The sequence below is a fragment of the Phalacrocorax carbo genome, chromosome 6, assembly GCF_963921805.1.
Source record: "Phalacrocorax carbo chromosome 6, bPhaCar2.1, whole genome shotgun sequence".
In the NCBI taxonomy this organism is placed as follows: Eukaryota; Metazoa; Chordata; class Aves; order Suliformes; family Phalacrocoracidae; genus Phalacrocorax; species Phalacrocorax carbo.
This window is the reverse complement of record NC_087518.1, coordinates 26,594,624-26,611,482: the sequence shown is the minus strand read 5'-3', so window position 1 is coordinate 26,611,482 and position 16,859 is coordinate 26,594,624. Positions and strand designations below refer to the sequence as shown.

General features: G+C 57.2%; 1 protein-coding gene across 1 annotated transcript in view; it reads left to right on the top strand.

Annotated features, from left to right (window-relative positions):
- LOC135314033 (hornerin-like) overlaps window positions 1–16,859 on the top strand; it is a 138,398-nt gene that overhangs the window by 79,047 nt on the left and 42,492 nt on the right. The window contains exons 41-48 of the mRNA XM_064455707.1: window positions 5,602–5,847; window positions 6,256–6,327; window positions 6,410–6,481; window positions 7,735–7,842; window positions 14,077–14,322; window positions 14,731–14,802; window positions 14,885–14,956; window positions 16,210–16,317. Coding sequence (XP_064311777.1) covers window positions 5,602–5,847; window positions 6,256–6,327; window positions 6,410–6,481; window positions 7,735–7,842; window positions 14,077–14,322; window positions 14,731–14,802; window positions 14,885–14,956; window positions 16,210–16,317 — 996 coding nt within the window. The remainder of the gene's footprint in view (window positions 1–5,601; window positions 5,848–6,255; window positions 6,328–6,409; window positions 6,482–7,734; window positions 7,843–14,076; window positions 14,323–14,730; window positions 14,803–14,884; window positions 14,957–16,209; window positions 16,318–16,859) is intronic.

The window sequence follows — 16,859 nt, the reverse complement described above, 5'->3', positions numbered from 1 at the left end:
GGGAGGGAGGGTTGCGGGTGCCACTCTCTGCTGCAGGGATAGCTTTTGTCTGAGTGACTGCTCAAGCAGGTGCGCTCCCCCGCCATGCTCTCCTGACGGCCACCTGAGTTTTGGTCGGTGGGACAGCCTGTCCTAAAGGGTGGGAATGTGCCTCCAGGCACCAGCACTGGGGGGAAACAGACCTTCCTGGCCATATCAAATGTGCCATGGGCTTACCTGTGGTGCACAGCACAGGCTAACGTCCCAAATTGCTCCTCCAGGTATGGTTGGCGAGACAATCCCAAGTGTTTCCAACCCCCAGAGCACCGCAAGTTTTTTCTGTCCACAAGATGTGCGAAGACGCTGTATGATAGGCACAGCAGCAGTTGTGATTTCCGTGCCACTTGCAATAGCGTTGTGCTATATCATGATCCGACGGCGGAGAAATAGAAGACAGTGAGTCATTGATTTCCCCCCCACGACTGCTTCCTTCCATGGCTGCTCGTCGTAGCCACGAAGCATTCCTAGTCAGGCTGCTGTGGAGTGGTTGGTTAGTTAGGGGTTGGCCAGAAAACTCTGCTGAGGTTTCTGCTGCTGTCAGATCCTTTAATTGGCATCTTGACTCCTGGGCCTTTGTCTCGAGAGCCGCTCTCACTGGTGCCAGTGTCAGCTCAAACTGACCCTGCCTGGACAAAAGCAGCCCCAGGAGCACCAGGCATAGGCAAAGCAAGGTCAGGGATGAGAAATAGCGGGGGCGAGCTTGCCCTAGAAAGCAAGACGTGCACTAGCGCCCGCTCCTGACCAGCAAAGCTGCCCCGAGGAATGCCCTGCTTGCTGAGGCCATGAGGTGCAGGTGTCCACCTCGGCCAAGGTGTGCCGGCAGCTCAGCCCGTGCTGGGCAGCCTTGCCAGCTGCAGGCCGTGCTGTGGATTGGAGAGTCCCTGTGCCCCATCTGCAGCTGAGGGCCTCAGCAGCCTCCTCTCTCCACAGGCATGCCTCTGCAGCTTCAGAAGCCCGCCGGGAAACCAGCAGATACCCCTCGCGCCCGCAGAGCCGGACCCGCCGGCCCAGCACCCCTGAAGGCTGGACCCAACACCAGCGGCCGCCACTTGTGCATGGGAAACCGGCACGCCCGCCCTCCCCACGGCCCCCCCGCCCCCCGAGCCCGATGGTCCGGCCCCCCAGCAGGGGCTGAAGGCAGCCCCGCCAGGGGAGGGCTTGGTGGTGCGCTGACAGAACCCCCACCAACAACTTTGGGGATCAGCCGTTTCTCTACAAATAAAGAGGGACAGAGCTGGCGCACAAGTCTCCAGTGGTACAAACAGCAAACCCCGCGAGGCACCAGCACCGGCTGAGCTCCGCAGCCGGGCGCAGCCGCGGATGCCCACTGTGTCGGCAGGCAGGAGCCAGGCACGGGGCTCCTCTGGCCAGCGGCGGGGCCCCGAGGGGCTGGGGCAGCCCACGGCCATGGCCAGCAACACCAACCTGACCCACACGCAGTGCGGGAGGCAGTGACAGGGGCCCAACCTGGCCAGTCGCACGGACCCGTAAGGGTCCGTGGGCTGAGGGAACGATTGTTGCAGCGGGATCATCTGGCCACAGCGGACCTCCTCAGATGGCATACCCAGGAAAAGGGGGAGCCATCAAGAGCACCTCCAGGGACACAAGTCTGACAAGCAAATGCACTGGAGGCAAAACAAAGCTCCTCACTAATTAATGGGCCCTTGATGGGCCCTAACTGACAGGCCATCACCAATTAGGGGTGCTGCAAAATATCTCCACACCTGGCTGTGAGCCTGCTGTTAAGCAGCTCCCTGAGCCAGGCCTTTACTGCCTCGGCAGTAAGAAAGTGGTGACCACCCCCACTGCTTGAACAGCGCGTTGAAAGGCTGCCTGAGGCATTCGTAAGAGTTCAGCTGTGCTGCTCAGGCTGCGGCCACTGTTCACAGGACACCAAAGCAAACCACACACTGACAACCAAGGCCCTTCGCTGGTGCAGATCAGGCACTTTGGGCGGGGTACAACAGTAAGCACGTGGCTTTTTCGACTTAAGGGAGGCTGGGCCCGCTCTTAGTTCCGAGGCCTTGGCTTAGATCGCAGTTAGTATTGCCATCAAGGTGTAAAAGTGTTGAGGGGGAGAGGGTTTTAACGCTTCTCCTCCAGAAGCCTGGATGATGGTTTTGCCCTCCAGTGCTTCAGCGCGGGCTCCCCCTCTGTGCGTGCGAGCTCTCCGGGTCAGCGAGCCCAAGGGGCCTTACGTTGGTCCGTCCGCTCCTCGACAGCTGTTGCACGTGGCCTGGAAAGAGTGTCTGGAGAGCTGCCAGGAGCCAACCAAGAGGTCACCAGGCTCCTCCGCTGCTCACCAAATTGGTGCTGTAGGTCACAGGGGCACGGGAGAGCACACAGGGGAAGTATCACGTGCTGGCCTTCCTCCAACGTGCCACCCTGGGCTTTGCCCACTGGCAAGGGACCCTAGGCTAGGCCGACTTTGGGTTTGATGCCACCCTCCTGTTGAGAGAACAGCAGGACTGCGGTCTTTCTTTCCCCCATTTGTCACAGACTCGTTGATAGCATGCAGGTGACCTACCTTTAGACACCTGAGCTACTGCCACCTGCTCCAGCCCCCTCATCATCGTCTTTGTGGCCCTGCTCTGCACCCGCTCCAGCAGGTCTGTGTCCTTCCTATGCTTTTTATTACCACCATACACCCTGCGGGACAAACACCAGGGGAGAACTGCAGCTAAAGTCAGTGTAATAGGAAAGACACGGCCTGCCTCTGTGCAAAAGACAAGAGCAGAAAGGGGAAATTGGCCAGCACCCTCAGTCAACACTGAGCACGAGAGCTGGCAGAAGATGTGGTTAGACAAAGGGCTCCCTCCCAGTCCCTTAAAAAGGCTGCCAACTCCCGTTTAATGGCAAATGGTCAGGTTTCCTTCATGAATTCCTCATAATGGTCCTCCAGGGTCTGTGTTGGGAGATGGAGTGACACCGTACAATGTGGGAGCCAGCGGATGTTAGGGGTGTGACCCCAAATCCATCAGCACTGAACCAAGCCTGCCACCATGCAGGGAGCTGGGGTCAGAGCTTGATTCGCAGGGCCGCTGCCCCTACCACTCAGGCTCCCAGGCCTGAGCTGATGGCTGCCATTAGGGATTGCTTCTTGACAACACTCCTCCTTGACACGGGAGCCCAACTATCGATGGCACATAAGGACACTTAGCTGTCCTTTGGGACAGCCTCCACTGAGAAAACGTTGCCTTAGCGTGTAACACAACACCAACTTGTAGTTAAAAGGATGCCAGTGTCTGTTCAGGACCACATGATGACTTTCCAGGGTTACTTGCTTGGGGCAGGACACTCCAGCCCTCACTGGGAGCTGGCACACTCTTTCTCAGGTTATTTCCATTTTCCTTCTGGAGGGCTAAAGAACAGAGGATAAAAAAAACTCCCCAGCAGGCCAGGGCTTGACCAAAGCCCGTGGAGAAGGTAGTCCCAACAGTCAGCTAGTCAGCCTGCTAGGAGAACATGACGAGTTGGGCATAAGCAGGCAAGTCTTTCATTTTGGTTTAATTTGTGGTAGTGGAGGGACCAGGCACTCTCAGGCACTCTCAGGCACTCAAGTTAATGCAAGTTCTGCTCCACTCCACCTGAAACAGCTCAGAGCAATACTTTTTCCTCTGCCACACGCTTTCAGAGGCAAAAGCCATTTGGCTTAGCCTAACAGATATTTCGCATTCAGATTGACTCGGTTTTCACAGTCAATGCTCCCAGCACCCTGAATCATAGCATCACAAAATGGTTTGGGTTGCGAGGGACCTGTAAAGGCCATCTAGCCCAACCTCCCCCTGCAATGAGCAGGGCCATCTGCAACTACATCAGGTTGCTCAGAGCCCCGTCCAACCTGACCATCAATGTTTCCGGGGATGGGACAGCTACCACTTCCCAGGGCAACCTGTGCCAGTGTTTCACCACCCTCAGCGTAAAAAATGTCTTCCTTATATCCACCCTGAATCTACCCTCTTTTAGTTTAAAACCACTACCCCTTGCCCTGTTGCAACAGGCCCTGCTAAAAACTCTCTCCCCATCTTTCTTACAAGTCCCCTGTAAGTATCGAGAGGCCGCAAGGAGGTCTACCTGTAGCCTTCTCTTCAGTTGGGCTGAACAACCCAACTCCCTCAGCCTTTCTTCATAGGAGAGGTGTTCCAGCCCTCTGGTCACTTTTGTGGCCCTCCTCTGGACCCGCTCCAACAGGTCCATGTCTTTCTTGTGCTGAGGGCTCCAGAGCTGGACACAGTACTGCAGGTGGGGTCTCACCAGAGCAGAGTAGAGGGGCAGAATCGCCTCCCTCGACCTGCTGGCCACCCTTCTTTTGATGCAGCCCAGATAACGTTGGCTTTCTGGGCTGCGAGTGCTCATTGCTGGCTCCTGTGCAGCTTTTCATCCACCAGTACCCCCAAGTCCTTTTCCACAGGGCTGCTCTCAATCCCTTCATCCCCCAGGCTCTACTGATATTGGGGCTTGCCCCAACCCAGGTGCAGGACCCTGCACTTGGCCTTGTTGAACTGCGTGACATTCCCATGCGCCCACTTCTCGAGCTTGCCCAGCTCCCTCTGGATGGCACCCCATCCCTCAGGCGTGTCAGCCGCACCACTCAGCTTGCTGTCGTCTGCAAACTTGCCGAGGGCGCACTCGATCCTGCTGTCTATACCATTGCATTGATGAAGATGTTAAACAGTACTCGTCCCAGTACAGAACCCTGAGGGACACCACTCGTCCCTGATCTCCATCTGGACACTGAGCCATTGACCATGACCCTCTGGATGAGACCATCCAGCCAATTCCTTATCCACCAAACAGTCCATCCACCAGATCCATAGCTCTCCAATCTAGAAAGAAGGACGATATGGGGGACCGTGTCAAAGGCCTTTTGGAAGTCCAGCTAGATGACATCTGTAGCTCTTCCCTTGTCCGCTGATGTAGTCACTCCATCATAGAAGGCCACTAGGTTGGTCAGGTGGCATATACCCACCCTGTGCTCTCCTGGGTTCCCTTTTGCATGTCAAATAATTGGAGAGAATACTCCTGTTTCAGGGATTGACTTTGCTCTTTGAGGAGCCTGACAGAAGGTACTCCCTTACATTTCACATGAAGAAGGAATGGAAAAGTCAAGGCTTCCTCTTTGGTGGAAAACAAAAGTGACTCATTAGCCCTGGGGTCCCCCAAGGCACCAAACTGGGCTCCAGCCTGGAAGCTGCCGACGGAAGGGGATCTTGCACTTGTCTTGAGACTGAAATCGCTCACTCTTCAGCCTCACGAGCTGTTGCTAACAGCCCCCAAGGAGGTCAGAAAGCCCTTGGCTGTGGTTTCTGGTTGTTCTGGGGGACTGTGAACTCCTCGCTGCCCCTGTGACAGTGCCCAGAAAACAGAGCAGAGTCGTGGGCTCAGCCCCGGCTTGGCCTGTGTCCCAGCCCTTGGACAGAGCTGCCCGACGGGATGTGCTCCCCTCCCAAAGAGGGCAGCTCCCCTGGCTGTGCTCCAGCGGCTCTCCAAGAGCGCCCTGAGGACGATCCCCACACAGGCTCAGCCAGGCCGTGAGGTCACAACGAGGCTGTGATGTCACAGAGCCCCACAGTGCTGTGCTGGCTATAAATACTGACCGATCAGCCCCCGGACCCATCTGCAGCAGCAGCGGCAGCAGCGGCAGCAGCGGCAGCAGCGGCAGTGACAGCAGTGGTGGCAGTGGTGACAGCAGCGGCTGCGGCAGTGGCAGGGCCATGGCCACCACCCACCACCTCCTCCTCATCCTCCTCCTGGTGGCCCTGCATGCCAGGGTTACCCAGGCTGCTCCGTGGCAAGCACTGGGAGCAGGTAAGCAGGCAGCGCTGGTGCAGCCTTTCACAGGCCAGCGGGCTCTTCTCCCCAAGAAGCGTGGGTGATGGGGTTTTTTCCCTCCAGAGCTTTAACGAGGGTCACCTCTCTGTGTGTTTGTTTGTGTGTGTGTGTGAGAGCGAGCTCTCCCGAGAAGAAAGCCCCAAAGGGGGCCGTATGTTGGTCCGGCTGCTCCTCAACGAGTGCTGCACATGGCCTGCAAAGAGTGTCTGAAGAGCTGCAAGGAGCCAGCCAAGACGTCCCCGGGCCCTCTGCAGCTTTGGCACTCCCCACCTATGTCTGGCTACCACCTCGTTACCTGACCCCCTTCCAGTGCCTGCAGTTCACGAAGGCAGAAGTGGAACCCAACATGCAATGGAAACATTACTCTTCTGTGCTTGCTTCTAGGTGAGGGTCGTGGCAACGGTTATCCAGCTTCTCGGCCGGATGTTGGTTTGGAGCCCTTGGGGCATCCTGGAGGTAAGGTCTCGGTGTCCCTTTCCTTGAAAGAATTAACTTTGACACTGTGGCAAGAGCTTATTCATGTGCCATTTTCCTGAAGGTCCTCTCAAAGTCGAGAGCTTCCCGACCTCTTGGCCTCTTCCTGTCCCCGAGCCTGAGAGCAATCCCACAGGTAAGTCAGTGGGAGGAGGGAGCATTCACCTTTTAATCTTCTTGCCATGTGAAATGCAAGCTGCTCCTTCCGTGGCCAATGATGCGCAGACAACAGGTGACGGAGGCTTCTCTGGGTGCTTAGTTACAGACGTGCCCGTAGGGAGGACTTTTGCAGCTCCTTGGCTGGATGCTGTGCTACAGCGCGGCTGGCATCGCAGGGGTGAGTGGTCCGTCTCCGCTGACCTTGCAGGCTAAGCACTGGTTGCCTGTAATTTATTCCTGTGAAATTGCACCAAATGCTTTCCCTGAAGGTCCTCCAACAGCCAGGTACCAAGCTGAAGGAGGGAAAAAGTCCCCGCAGCCATCACATGCCCTAAGGCAAATGCTGGAAGAACTGGAGAGAGGACACGGTGGGTGTCTTTCGCTCTGCCTTAGCCGTGAGACACGACAACCGGAGGTTTTACATACACGTCTGGGCACACTGTAGCCTGCACAGCGGGAAGGGATCAATCGGCCTCACTGCAGTGACGCTAGGTTTCACGCCTTGCAGGTTCTGGTGAGCCACAGAGATGGTGCAGAGCCTTTGCTGCCTGTTGTGCTTCAGGCCGAGTGCCAGAGGCAGCTGCAGTCCCAGCTTGCCCTGTACGGCTCAGAGGCGGCTTGTGCAGATGTCGCAGGCAGACTGGAGGGCCTGGCGCGTGCTGCACTTGTGCTCAGCTCACGCGCAGCGCTGCTTGCCCACTGAGAGCCGGTTCCAGGCACGGGCGAGGTCCCAAGCAGTGCTGCTTGCCCTTTCCTAGTGCTGGAGGTCGGGCGGAGATGCTGACTCAGCGGGCTTTCTGCCTTGTGCTCGATTTCCCATCTGCAGACCGATAGCTGGGATGGGACGAACGTGACCGTTGCTGGGGCTTACAGGGAGGGGCAGGAGGGCCTTGCATAGGAGCAGCCCTGCTCAGAAGGCCTGTTTCCCCAGCTGGCCTGGCTGCAGCTTCTTCCCATCCTCTTTGAAGGAAGGCATTTAGCATCACCTTACTGTTTCCCAAAAACACACTACGTGCAATGCGAACCAGGAGATCGCGTGCAATTTCCTGGTCTCCCAGCAGGTCAGGCCTGGCTGTTGTTTGGACTAGTTACTAGGCGCAGCCCCAAGAGTCCCGGCAATTTGTCTAAACCCTATTACCCATGTCTTTGAGAAGCACTGCCTCCTAAAGATGCCACCTCCCTGATGGGAAGGGTTCCAACTAATCCAACCATCCCGCTTGCTTTCTCAAGGGACGGACCGAGAGGCTGTGCAGAAGGAGGCGTTTTTGGAAGGAAGCAGTGGCTCCCTGCCAGCCTCTGCTGAAGAAACAGAGGTGATGCAAGCCAACGGCATGCCAGGTAATTGCCGTCCCGTGGTCAGGCGGTGTCACCCATTGGGATCGCTATGTGTCAGCAGGCTCCTCCCCCAGTGCCGGCTCTGGCACGACACAGCAGCAGCCAAAGATGAAAGGGTTTTGGGTTCGAGGCATCGGGAACACGTTCCACAGACGGTGGGGAACGTGACTCTTGCACAAACGTACCTCCCGCTGTGGCTGCATCCCAGCGCTTGCCGTGAGACCCTAGAGGCCCAAAGCACAAGAGCAGCACAGAGCGGGATCCCTCCCGTGAGCTGAGGTCCAGAGCGATGCCCTGACTCCCCGACTGGGCAGGGCCTTAGAGGGAACATCCCCGTCCTCCTGCACCTGCTGTGCCTGAGCCGTGCCGAGGCTTTACCTGTCATCTCTGCTTTTTGCCAGGGCTGTCAAAGGCGGGAGCAGACCACCATGGCAGCGTATATGAATTTTTCCGCACAGACTCAGGTACTGAGCAGTCTCGCTGGGGTCCCTAAGCAGGAGACATGTCCCAAAACCTGGGAGCAGCAGCAGGTGGTGCCCATGCTGGAGAAAAGGCAGAAGGGGAGAGCAAGGCTCAAGGGTCTCTTCAGAAGGCCTGACTCGGTCCCCACGGGGTGTGGGGGCTGGCCCGCAGGGAGGGAGGGAGGGTTGCGGGTGCCACTCTCTGCTGCAGGGATAGCTTTTGTCTGAGTGACTGCTCAAGCAGGTGCGCTCCCCCGCCATGCTCTCCTGACGGCCACCTGAGTTTTGGTCGGTGGGACAGCCTGTCCTAAAGGGTGGGAATGTGCCTCCAGGCACCAGCACTGGGGGGAAACAGACCTTCCTGGCCATATCAAATGTGCCATGGGCTTACCTGTGGTGCACAGCACAGGCTAACGTCCCAAATTGCTCCTCCAGGTATGGTTGGCGAGACAATCCCAAGTGTTTCCAACCCCCAGAGCACCGCAAGTTTTTTCTGTCCACAAGATGTGCGAAGACGCTGTATGATAGGCACAGCAGCAGTTGTGATTTCCGTGCCACTTGCAATAGCGTTGTGCTATATCATGATCCGACGGCGGAGAAATAGAAGACAGTGAGTCATTGATTTCCCCCCCACGACTGCTTCCTTCCATGGCTGCTCGTCGTAGCCACGAAGCATTCCTAGTCAGGCTGCTGTGGAGTGGTTGGTTAGTTAGGGGTTGGCCAGAAAACTCTGCTGAGGTTTCTGCTGCTGTCAGATCCTTTAATTGGCATCTTGACTCCTGGGCCTTTGTCTCGAGAGCCGCTCTCACTGGTGCCAGTGTCAGCTCAAACTGACCCTGCCTGGACAAAAGCAGCCCCAGGAGCACCAGGCATAGGCAAAGCAAGGTCAGGGATGAGAAATAGCGGGGGCGAGCTTGCCCTAGAAAGCAAGACGTGCACTAGCGCCCGCTCCTGACCAGCAAAGCTGCCCCGAGGAATGCCCTGCTTGCTGAGGCCATGAGGTGCAGGTGTCCACCTCGGCCAAGGTGTGCCGGCAGCTCAGCCCGTGCTGGGCAGCCTTGCCAGCTGCAGGCCATGCTGTGGATTGGAGAGTCCCTGTGCCCCATCTGCAGCTGAGGGCCTCAGCAGCCTCCTCTCTCCACAGGCATGCCTCTGCAGCTTCAGAAGCCCGCCGGGAAACCAGCAGATACCCCTCGCGCCCGCAGAGCCGGACCCGCCGGCCCAGCACCCCTGAAGGCTGGACCCAACACCAGCGGCCGCCACTTGTGCATGGGAAACCGGCACGCCCGCCCTCCCCACGGCCCCCCCGCCCCCCGAGCCCGATGGTCCGGCCCCCCAGCAGGGGCTGAAGGCAGCCCCGCCAGGGGAGGGCTTGGTGGTGCGCTGACAGAACCCCCACCAACAACTTTGGGGATCAGCCGTTTCTCTACAAATAAAGAGGGACAGAGCTGGCGCACAAGTCTCCAGTGGTACAAACAGCAAACCCCGCGAGGCACCAGCACCGGCTGAGCTCCGCAGCCGGGCGCAGCCGCGGATGCCCACTGTGTCGGCAGGCAGGAGCCAGGCACGGGGCTCCTCTGGCCAGCGGCGGGGCCCCGAGGGGCTGGGGCAGCCCACGGCCATGGCCAGCAACACCAACCTGACCCACACGCAGTGCGGGAGGCAGTGACAGGGGCCCAACCTGGCCAGTCGCACGGACCCGTAAGGGTCCGTGGGCTGAGGGAACGATTGTTGCAGCGGGATCATCTGGCCACAGCGGACCTCCTCAGATGGCATACCCAGGAAAAGGGGGAGCCATCAAGAGCACCTCCAGGGACACAAGTCTGACAAGCAAATGCACTGGAGGCAAAACAAAGCTCCTCACTAATTAATGGGCCCTTGATGGGCCCTAACTGACAGGCCATCACCAATTAGGGGTGCTGCAAAATATCTCCACACCTGGCTGTGAGCCTGCTGTTAAGCAGCTCCCTGAGCCAGGCCTTTACTGCCTCGGCAGTAAGAAAGTGGTGACCACCCCCACTGCTTGAACAGCGCGTTGAAAGGCTGCCTGAGGCATTCGTAAGAGTTCAGCTGTGCTGCTCAGGCTGCGGCCACTGTTCACAGGACACCAAAGCAAACCACACACTGACAACCAAGGCCCTTCGCTGGTGCAGATCAGGCACTTTGGGCGGGGTACAACAGTAAGCACGTGGCTTTTTCGACTTAAGGGAGGCTGGGCCCGCTCTTAGTTCCGAGGCCTTGGCTTAGATCGCAGTTAGTATTGCCATCAAGGTGTAAAAGTGTTGAGGGGGAGAGGGTTTTAACGCTTCTCCTCCAGAAGCCTGGATGATGGTTTTGCCCTCCAGTGCTTCAGCGCGGGCTCCCCCTCTGTGCGTGCGAGCTCTCCGGGTCAGCGAGCCCAAGGGGCCTTACGTTGGTCCGTCCGCTCCTCGACAGCTGTTGCACGTGGCCTGGAAAGAGTGTCTGGAGAGCTGCCAGGAGCCAACCAAGAGGTCACCAGGCTCCTCCGCTGCTCACCAAATTGGTGCTGTAGGTCACAGGGGCACGGGAGAGCACACAGGGGAAGTATCACGTGCTGGCCTTCCTCCAACGTGCCACCCTGGGCTTTGCCCACTGGCAAGGGACCCTAGGCTAGGCCGACTTTGGGTTTGATGCCACCCTCCTGTTGAGAGAACAGCAGGACTGCGGTCTTTCTTTCCCCCATTTGTCACAGACTCGTTGATAGCATGCAGGTGACCTACCTTTAGACACCTGAGCTACTGCCACCTGCTCCAGCCCCCTCATCATCGTCTTTGTGGCCCTGCTCTGCACCCGCTCCAGCAGGTCTGTGTCCTTCCTATGCTTTTTATTACCACCATACACCCTGCGGGACAAACACCAGGGGAGAACTGCAGCTAAAGTCAGTGTAATAGGAAAGACACGGCCTGCCTCTGTGCAAAAGACAAGAGCAGAAAGGGGAAATTGGCCAGCACCCTCAGTCAACACTGAGCACGAGAGCTGGCAGAAGATGTGGTTAGACAAAGGGCTCCCTCCCAGTCCCTTAAAAAGGCTGCCAACTCCCGTTTAATGGCAAATGGTCAGGTTTCCTTCATGAATTCCTCATAATGGTCCTCCAGGGTCTGTGTTGGGAGATGGAGTGACACCGTACAATGTGGGAGCCAGCGGATGTTAGGGGTGTGACCCCAAATCCATCAGCACTGAACCAAGCCTGCCACCATGCAGGGAGCTGGGGTCAGAGCTTGATTCGCAGGGCCGCTGCCCCTACCACTCAGGCTCCCAGGCCTGAGCTGATGGCTGCCATTAGGGATTGCTTCTTGACAACACTCCTCCTTGACACGGGAGCCCAACTATCGATGGCACATAAGGACACTTAGCTGTCCTTTGGGACAGCCTCCACTGAGAAAACGTTGCCTTAGCGTGTAACACAACACCAACTTGTAGTTAAAAGGATGCCAGTGTCTGTTCAGGACCACATGATGACTTTCCAGGGTTACTTGCTTGGGGCAGGACACTCCAGCCCTCACTGGGAGCTGGCACACTCTTTCTCAGGTTATTTCCATTTTCCTTCTGGAGGGCTAAAGAACAGAGGATAAAAAAAACTCCCCAGCAGGCCAGGGCTTGACCAAAGCCCGTGGAGAAGGTAGTCCCAACAGTCAGCTAGTCAGCCTGCTAGGAGAACATGACGAGTTGGGCATAAGCAGGCAAGTCTTTCATTTTGGTTTAATTTGTGGTAGTGGAGGGACCAGGCACTCTCAGGCACTCTCAGGCACTCAAGTTAATGCAAGTTCTGCTCCACTCCACCTGAAACAGCTCAGAGCAATACTTTTTCCTCTGCCACACGCTTTCAGAGGCAAAAGCCATTTGGCTTAGCCTAACAGATATTTCGCATTCAGATTGACTCGGTTTTCACAGTCAATGCTCCCAGCACCCTGAATCATAGCATCACAAAATGGTTTGGGTTGCGAGGGACCTGTAAAGGCCATCTAGCCCAACCTCCCCCTGCAATGAGCAGGGCCATCTGCAACTACATCAGGTTGCTCAGAGCCCCGTCCAACCTGACCATCAATGTTTCCGGGGATGGGACAGCTACCACTTCCCAGGGCAACCTGTGCCAGTGTTTCACCACCCTCAGCGTAAAAAATGTCTTCCTTATATCCACCCTGAATCTACCCTCTTTTAGTTTAAAACCACTACCCCTTGCCCTGTTGCAACAGGCCCTGCTAAAAACTCTCTCCCCATCTTTCTTACAAGTCCCCTGTAAGTATCGAGAGGCCGCAAGGAGGTCTACCTGTAGCCTTCTCTTCAGTTGGGCTGAACAACCCAACTCCCTCAGCCTTTCTTCATAGGAGAGGTGTTCCAGCCCTCTGGTCACTTTTGTGGCCCTCCTCTGGACCCGCTCCAACAGGTCCATGTCTTTCTTGTGCTGAGGGCTCCAGAGCTGGACACAGTACTGCAGGTGGGGTCTCACCAGAGCAGAGTAGAGGGGCAGAATCGCCTCCCTCGACCTGCTGGCCACCCTTCTTTTGATGCAGCCCAGATAACGTTGGCTTTCTGGGCTGCGAGTGCTCATTGCTGGCTCCTGTGCAGCTTTTCATCCACCAGTACCCCCAAGTCCTTTTCCACAGGGCTGCTCTCAATCCCTTCATCCCCCAGGCTCTACTGATATTGGGGCTTGCCCCAACCCAGGTGCAGGACCCTGCACTTGGCCTTGTTGAACTGCGTGACATTCCCATGCGCCCACTTCTCGAGCTTGCCCAGCTCCCTCTGGATGGCACCCCATCCCTCAGGCGTGTCAGCCGCACCACTCAGCTTGCTGTCGTCTGCAAACTTGCCGAGGGCGCACTCGATCCTGCTGTCTATACCATTGCATTGATGAAGATGTTAAACAGTACTCGTCCCAGTACAGAACCCTGAGGGACACCACTCGTCCCTGATCTCCATCTGGACACTGAGCCATTGACCATGACCCTCTGGATGAGACCATCCAGCCAATTCCTTATCCACCAAACAGTCCATCCATCAGATCCATAGCTCTCCAATCTAGAAAGAAGGACGATATGGGGGACCGTGTCAAAGGCCTTTTGGAAGTCCAGCTAGATGACATCTGTAGCTCTTCCCTTGTCCGCTGATGTAGTCACTCCATCATAGAAGGCCACTAGGTTGGTCAGGTGGCATATACCCACCCTGTGCTCTCCTGGGTTCCCTTTTGCATGTCAAATAATTGGAGAGAATACTCCTGTTTCAGGGATTGACTTTGCTCTTTGAGGAGCCTGACAGAAGGTACTCCCTTACATTTCACATGAAGAAGGAATGGAAAAGTCAAGGCTTCCTCTTTGGTGGAAAACAAAAGTGACTCATTAGCCCTGGGGTCCCCCAAGGCACCAAACTGGGCTCCAGCCTGGAAGCTGCCGACGGAAGGGGATCTTGCACTTGTCTTGAGACTGAAATCGCTCACTCTTCAGCCTCACGAGCTGTTGCTAACAGCCCCCAAGGAGGTCAGAAAGCCCTTGGCTGTGGTTTCTGGTTGTTCTGGGGGACTGTGAACTCCTCGCTGCCCCTGTGACAGTGCCCAGAAAACAGAGCAGAGTCGTGGGCTCAGCCCCGGCTTGGCCTGTGTCCCAGCCCTTGGACAGAGCTGCCCGACGGGATGTGCTCCCCTCCCAAAGAGGGCAGCTCCCCTGGCTGTGCTCCAGCGGCTCTCCAAGAGCGCCCTGAGGACGATCCCCACACAGGCTCAGCCAGGCCGTGAGGTCACAACGAGGCTGTGATGTCACAGAGCCCCACAGTGCTGTGCTGGCTATAAATACTGACCGATCAGCCCCCGGACCCATCTGCAGCAGCAGCGGCAGCAGCGGCAGCAGCGGCAGCAGCGGCAGTGACAGCAGTGGTGGCAGTGGTGACAGCAGCGGCTGCGGCAGTGGCAGGGCCATGGCCACCACCCACCACCTCCTCCTCATCCTCCTCCTGGTGGCCCTGCATGCCAGGGTTACCCAGGCTGCTCCGTGGCAAGCACTGGGAGCAGGTAAGCAGGCAGCGCTGGTGCAGCCTTTCACAGGCCAGCGGGCTCTTCTCCCCAAGAAGCGTGGGTGATGGGGTTTTTTCCCTCCAGAGCTTTAACGAGGGTCACCTCTCTGTGTGTTTGTTTGTGTGTGTGTGTGAGAGCGAGCTCTCCCGAGAAGAAAGCCCCAAAGGGGGCCGTATGTTGGTCCGGCTGCTCCTCAACGAGTGCTGCACATGGCCTGCAAAGAGTGTCTGAAGAGCTGCAAGGAGCCAGCCAAGACGTCCCCGGGCCCTCTGCAGCTTTGGCACTCCCCACCTATGTCTGGCTACCACCTCGTTACCTGACCCCCTTCCAGTGCCTGCAGTTCACGAAGGCAGAAGTGGAACCCAACATGCAATGGAAACATTACTCTTCTGTGCTTGCTTCTAGGTGAGGGTCGTGGCAACGGTTATCCAGCTTCTCGGCCGGATGTTGGTTTGGAGCCCTTGGGGCATCCTGGAGGTAAGGTCTCGGTGTCCCTTTCCTTGAAAGAATTAACTTTGACACTGTGGCAAGAGCTTATTCATGTGCCATTTTCCTGAAGGTCCTCTCAAAGTCGAGAGCTTCCCGACCTCTTGGCCTCTTCCTGTCCCCGAGCCTGAGAGCAATCCCACAGGTAAGTCAGTGGGAGGAGGGAGCATTCACCTTTTAATCTTCTTGCCATGTGAAATGCAAGCTGCTCCTTCCGTGGCCAATGATGCGCAGACAACAGGTGACGGAGGCTTCTCTGGGTGCTTAGTTACAGACGTGCCCGTAGGGAGGACTTTTGCAGCTCCTTGGCTGGATGCTGTGCTACAGCGCGGCTGGCATCGCAGGGGTGAGTGGTCCGTCTCCGCTGACCTTGCAGGCTAAGCACTGGTTGCCTGTAATTTATTCCTGTGAAATTGCACCAAATGCTTTCCCTGAAGGTCCTCCAACAGCCAGGTACCAAGCTGAAGGAGGGAAAAAGTCCCCGCAGCCATCACATGCCCTAAGGCAAATGCTGGAAGAACTGGAGAGAGGACACGGTGGGTGTCTTTCGCTCTGCCTTAGCCGTGAGACACGACAACCGGAGGTTTTACATACACGTCTGGGCACACTGTAGCCTGCACAGCGGGAAGGGATCAATCGGCCTCACTGCAGTGACGCTAGGTTTCACGCCTTGCAGGTTCTGGTGAGCCACAGAGATGGTGCAGAGCCTTTGCTGCCTGTTGTGCTTCAGGCCGAGTGCCAGAGGCAGCTGCAGTCCCAGCTTGCCCTGTACGGCTCAGAGGCGGCTTGTGCAGATGTCGCAGGCAGACTGGAGGGCCTGGCGCGTGCTGCACTTGTGCTCAGCTCACGCGCAGCGCTGCTTGCCCACTGAGAGCCGGTTCCAGGCACGGGCGAGGTCCCAAGCAGTGCTGCTTGCCCTTTCCTAGTGCTGGAGGTCGGGCGGAGATGCTGACTCAGCGGGCTTTCTGCCTTGTGCTCGATTTCCCATCTGCAGACCGATAGCTGGGATGGGACGAACGTGACCGTTGCTGGGGCTTACAGGGAGGGGCAGGAGGGCCTTGCATAGGAGCAGCCCTGCTCAGAAGGCCTGTTTCCCCAGCTGGCCTGGCTGCAGCTTCTTCCCATCCTCTTTGAAGGAAGGCATTTAGCATCACCTTACTGTTTCCCAAAAACACACTACGTGCAATGCGAACCAGGAGATCGCGTGCAATTTCCTGGTCTCCCAGCAGGTCAGGCCTGGCTGTTGTTTGGACTAGTTACTAGGCGCAGCCCCAAGAGTCCCGGCAATTTGTCTAAACCCTATTACCCATGTCTTTGAGAAGCACTGCCTCCTAAAGATGCCACCTCCCTGATGGGAAGGGTTCCAACTAATCCAACCATCCCGCTTGCTTTCTCAAGGGACGGACCGAGAGGCTGTGCAGAAGGAGGCGTTTTTGGAAGGAAGCAGTGGCTCCCTGCCAGCCTCTGCTGAAGAAACAGAGGTGATGCAAGCCAACGGCATGCCAGGTAATTGCCGTCCCGTGGTCAGGCGGTGTCACCCATTGGGATCGCTATGTGTCAGCAGGCTCCTCCCCCAGTGCCGGCTCTGGCACGACACAGCAGCAGCCAAAGATGAAAGGGTTTTGGGTTCGAGGCATCGGGAACACGTTCCACAGACGGTGGGGAACGTGACTCTTGCACAAACGTACCTCCCGCTGTGGCTGCATCCCAGCGCTTGCCGTGAGACCCTAGAGGCCCAAAGCACAAGAGCAGCACAGAGCGGGATCCCTCCCGTGAGCTGAGGTCCAGAGCGATGCCCTGACTCCCCGACTGGGCAGGGCCTTAGAGGGAACATCCCCGTCCTCCTGCACCTGCTGTGCCTGAGCCGTGCCGAGGCTTTACCTGTCATCTCTGCTTTTTGCCAGGGCTGTCAAAGGCGGGAGCAGACCACCATGGCAGCGTATATGAATTTTTCCGCACAGACTCAGGTACTGAGCAGTCTCGCTGGGGTCCCTAAGCAGGAGACATGTCCCAAAACCTGGGAGCAGCAGCAGGTGGTGCCCATGCTG